General features: G+C 45.2%; 1 protein-coding gene across 1 annotated transcript in view; it reads right to left on the bottom strand.

Annotated features, from left to right (window-relative positions):
* Positions 1-737, bottom strand: part of slc6a20 (solute carrier family 6 member 20) — a 9130-nt gene extending 8393 nt beyond the window's left edge. The window contains 1 exon segment of the mRNA XM_032517714.1: positions 491-737. Coding sequence (XP_032373605.1) covers positions 491-614 — 124 coding nt within the window. The 5' untranslated portion in view covers positions 615-737.
* Between the last annotated feature and the right edge of the window lie 4643 nt (positions 738-5380).

Genomic DNA, 5380 nt, shown 5'->3' on the forward strand with positions numbered 1-5380 from the left:
ACTGAAGTACAGTAGGACTGAAGTACTGTAGGACTGAAGTACAGTAGGGCTGAAGTACAGTACTTGTTACATTCAATTAAGACCTGTTTGAAATTACTAAAGACCCAATACTTCAGCAAATGTAAGACTCTTTAAGAGTAAGTTTGTTTGTTTTTGAAATGTTAGACTTTTTAACCCCCCCCCCATCTACGCCTTTGTGTTGAATTGTACTGAACTAGTCTCTGATGACGTCACGGAGCTGCAGCCGCGGTTAGGTGTAAAGTCTGTAGATAAGCTACTAAATGTCTGCTGATCCTAGCTGACTAACAATAACTCATTCACTCCAGTTTATGGACATTTACTCCAGAAACAGCCCACCTGCCTAACTCACATTACAGGCAACAAGTCAATAAACCTGTGGAGGAAACCGAGCCCCAGCACCAGAAATCCCCTGTGCAGCCTCAGCGGTTGCGTGCAGCCTCAGATCTGCAGCCCGGGATAAGTCATTCACCTCCGCCGTGCATTTGACACAGGTATGGAAACCGCCACACGTTCCCCAGCCCAACTGCATACGACACACACGCCAGGACGAACTGTAGGGGGTTGTCCCAGCTGGGTCTGGCTTCTTTATCCATGTCCACGTCTGCGTCCAGTCAACGTCCCCAGGCTCAGTATCCGATCAGCAGCCTCTAAACAACAAGTGGATCCCTCCGACGCTTTTTATAAGCTCCCTGTGAGAGTTATGCGGACACTAGGAGGAGGTGGAGGAGGAGGAGGAGGAGGAGGAGGAGGAGGGCTTTCTCACAGAAAAGTCTCATTCTGTCATTATATAACTAGGTTTTGACTTGAAGTAATATGTAATCTTTGACTAAACTATGTTTGTATTCAACATTTCTTTGAATTAAGAGAATGAAGTTATAATTTAAGAGGATTTTAAATACGTATAGTTAGAACCAATGTTAAATACATAGAGTATGTCTTTTAGTATGGGGAGTTATATTATGGGATGGACTCAGTGATGAGGTGAAATTGTGCAACAGTTGTGTGTGGAATTGTTTCTTCTGTGGTATTGCTGATGTGACAGGCTGAGGCCTCCCCCCCTCACCTGTGCACGGCAGTGCACACCAGCACACCTGGGGCTCATCCCCTTTGATCCAGAGGCCGTTGTAAGGCACCGACGGGCCCAAAGGGCTGCAGCCTCTGCCGTGAAAGAGGCAAAGCAGCGGGTGTGAGAGAAGTTCGGAGAAGACATAGAGAAGACCTGGAGAAGACATTGAGAAGACCTGGAGAAGACATAGGGAAGAACTGGAGAAGACATAGAGAAGATCTGGAGAAGACATAGAGAAGACCTGGAGAAGACATGGAGAAGACCTGGAGAATACATAGAGAAGAATTGGAGAAGACATGGAGAAGACATGGAGAAGACCTGGAGAAGACATAGAGAAGAACTGGAGAAGACATGGAGAAGACCTGGAGAAGACATGTTCTGAATTCTGAGGTTCTGGGTGGTTTCATGGGTTGTTTAAGACAGCCTTGGGTTTGTTCCTTTTCAGTTCGGTTTCTAGTAGGAGCTATATTGTGTGAAATGGACTGCTGTAGACGTGTAGGCTGTACTGTTTCTGCCAATTGCATGATCATGTTGTATTTATAATGTAATCCTGATTAAAAATGTCTCAGCCAGTTTCCTTCTCTGAGTGGTAGGCTATGTCCCACATTGTGGGGTCTACAGTCAAACTAACCCAGCTGAATGATTAGCCAAAATTCTGTATATTAACCCAACAGTCGCCAGGCAACTCTTGTTTACAGCAAACCTAAAGCTAACCAGAAAAGGGATTTTTCATGAACTCATAACAATTATTTAGTTATGTAGCCTACTACCATGCTGTGGAGCCTTGAGCGGGCCACTGGAATAATTATACACTTTTATGGTATAACGTATAATATAATATCAATTAAAGTTAACCTATACAAAAGCAATCATGGATCAACTTGCACTGTTGATGTTAACAGCTGGCTGTTTCATAATCATCAACCTTTGGAAAGGGACTTGAGTCTAGCATTGCCAGACCTTCCTCTACAGCGCTCCATTCCTATCAGCCCCCACAGGGGGAGCACCATGGCTCTGTCCTTAGCGCCGGCCAAGACGATTGTGATTGGTTTGAAGAAATGTCAATAAACCAGAGCACATTTTTCTCCCATCCGGGAATGTAGAGCTAGTTAGGGTATGAAGGATCCTCCCCACCCCAACAATCCACCTCTCCAGCTTCTCGGTCTAGCTCAATGTGACACATTACAAAATTAGAAGTTGTAGGCTGTGGTACACAGGTGGTGTTTCAGGAGTTTTTAAAATATGTCCAGGGATGTAGTATTTGGATACCTGCAGGGAGGGAGTTCTGGAGGGATGGACACTAAAAGCTCTGTCTCCGAAGTACGAAGCCTGGTGTGGGGAATGGAGAGCAGGTCAGCGTCTAAGGATCGCAGGTTTTGAGGTGGGGTGAATTGATGCGTGGTGCCGGAGAGGTACTGTGAGGCCAGGGCATGGAGGGATATGTAGGTGAGAAGGAGGATTTAAAATGTGATGTGGGACTTAATTGAGAGCCAGTGAAGGTGGATCAGGGTTGGGGTGATGTGGTGCCAGGTCTGGGTGTGGGTGAGGACCCTAGCGGCAGAGTTTTGGACTTACTGGAGCCTGTCTACGGTTTTGCTGGGGACCCCAGACAGGACTCCATTTCAATAGTCCAAACGGTTGGGAGGTTATGAAACCGTCTGCCACGGAGTCAAAGCGTGATGGCGGGAGTCTGGAGGTGTTTTTGAGATGAATAAGAGACTGATTTGGTGATTTATTTGATGTGAGTATGGAAAGCGAGGGTGGAGTTCAGGATTACACCAACCTGAGAGGATGGGCAGATGGCGCACCCATCCACATCCAGGATGAGATCTCCAACCTTCTGGAGCAGTGCCTTTGGGGCCAAGAGCTCTGTCTTATTGTTGTTTTGTTTGAGTAGTTTGGTTGACATCCAGACTTTAATGTCATGCAGACAGGTGACCAGGGAGAGGGGGGGAGCTGAGTAGATGGTTTGGTGCTGATATAGAGCTGTCTATCATCGGGGTAGGAGTGGAAACTGAGACCATGTTACCAGATAAAGATGAAGAGTATTGGTCCAAGCACAGAGCCTTGAGGCACGCCTAGTTGACCGGAGCTGGATTGGAGCGGGAGTTGCTAATAGTGACAATTTGCTTCCTGTGTGAGAGGTAAGACAAAAACCAGGAGAGAGCTGTGCCAGTGATGCCAAGGATAGGTGGTTGAGGAGAATGGTATGAGAGATTGTGTTAAAGGCTGCAAATAGGTTGACAAGAAAGAGTATGCTAATGTGTCCAGAGGTAGCAGTGGTGAGCAGATCATTTGAGATTTTGATGAGGGTGGTCTCTGTGCAATGATACGGTCTGAATCCTGACTGAAGGGGTTCATAGAGCTCATGGTTGGACATATGCTGATGGACTTGGGCGGCAACTGCTTTTTCCAGGATTTTAAGGAGTGGAAAGTTGGAGATTGGCCTGTGGTTATTACACAGAACTATCTGAGACGCCTTCATGGGAAACAGTTTGGCAACGGGGCAGGCAATTTCTGTATTATAATTTCCAGTTTATGATCTCATGCTGCTAAATTGAGACAAGGAAGACTAAATGTGACATTGAGGTCACAGGTTACAGTCCAAACGACCAATTTACAGCCTGCCTTGGGCTCCATCAGTAGTTCACCTTTGTGTCTCCAGAGCCGAGGTAGTGAGAGGAGGTGCTAGATAACAGAAGGCTGGTGTTTGTGTCTCTCTCAGAATTAGATCACACAGCATCAGATACACTTTACCAGACTAACACACCTAAAGACAGGATGAACCCAACTGATACTGACATAGATAGACTGTGCAGAGGTATTTCAACAAAACAAGGTTTAGGTAAGCTTATGTGTCTACAGGGCCGGTAATATCTATCATCAGGTAATGAAGGCTAGAAGGCCTTTATTTGGTAAAGAGCTACATTTAACAGCTCTAGCATGAGTTCAATACCTCCTAGAACAGAATCCTCAGAGCTGGCAATGGGGCTATTCCAGTATTTTTAAAATGGGATGGCACAGGTGGACCAACAGTCAGTCAGGGTTAGGGTTAGCGAGTTGAATATGTTTCTACTTCTACACTGACCTCAACATTTCAATAAATTACAAAGTTGCCATACGATAGGTGTTTTGAATATACATCCATTTACTGAATGGGAAGGCAGCGATTGGCAGACCTGTCTGACTGAGAAGCATATGTATGGCTGTGAGGAAAAAGCAAGAGAAAAAAGAGATCCCAAAGATGATGTAAAGTGAGGTTCCTAGAATAAGTAGAACCATTCTGCATATATCTGGATTGATTGGTGGACTTGCACTTCCCAATGGTATGCATTAATATTGGTCTGCGAACATTCAAAAATGTATTTCTGGGTGGAGACTGGCTGGGTTCACCTTTGAAGAGTTGTTGAATCGTGTTGTTCATCTTCCCTCGTGGCTCTAGTGTGCGCTCCTCTCTCCCTTTCTCCCCTCTCGCCACGCCTTGAACCCTGTTGTTCTATCCACTTTAAAGATCTGGATTCAGTTCTGTCATCATTTTGATTTCCGCTCAACGCACATCTCAGGGCCTGTTAGGCTATTAGCAATAACCCCCTGTTTGTCCCCTCCACTCTGGACTCAGCGTCTGCACACTGGAGCAGACTCGCTGTAAACTGGGCTTAGTTATTTCCTACTTTAACAGTCTGTCTGTTCTCCCTCCTGGGTAAGTTGGTTAATTGACAAAGTTCTGTAATGCTGTGTGTGTGTGTGTGTGTGTGTGTGTGTGTGTGTGTGTTTGTGTTTGTGTTAATTCTACAACAACTGTAAAATATATGCTGATCCTGATCTATTTCTTGGCTTCCTTCTTGTCTTTTTCAGCTGTTTATTATTGCTATTCTTGCCTCATATGTTTTTGCTTAATTCTGGTCCACTCCAAATATCAATAACCATTTCTTTGGTCTTAGCACATTTACTGAAGGACAGGACACTTCTCTATAATTTACAGATGGAGCAGGTCTAGACCGCTTTATAATTTGCAGATGGAGCAGGTCTAGACCGCTCTATAATTTTTTTGTAGTTTTTTTTTACCAGGCTGGAAACATATTTAGTTCTGCTGTAAAGTTGGGCATTGACTCCCTCCTGGATCCAGCCTCAAGTGGCAAATAAATGAACTGCAGCTTTTAATTTTTCCTTGCTCAGCACCAGAGGTTGCTGCTTTGTTGGGATCCAGACGCCAGGGTCGGCCAAAACCTTCAATACAAAGATCCACGCCAGAGTCGGTCTTTAACCCTCTGAGCCCGAGACACTTGCCCATGA

The sequence above is a fragment of the Etheostoma spectabile genome, chromosome 6 (genome assembly GCF_008692095.1).
Source record: "Etheostoma spectabile isolate EspeVRDwgs_2016 chromosome 6, UIUC_Espe_1.0, whole genome shotgun sequence".
Classification (NCBI taxonomy): domain Eukaryota; kingdom Metazoa; phylum Chordata; class Actinopteri; order Perciformes; family Percidae; genus Etheostoma; species Etheostoma spectabile.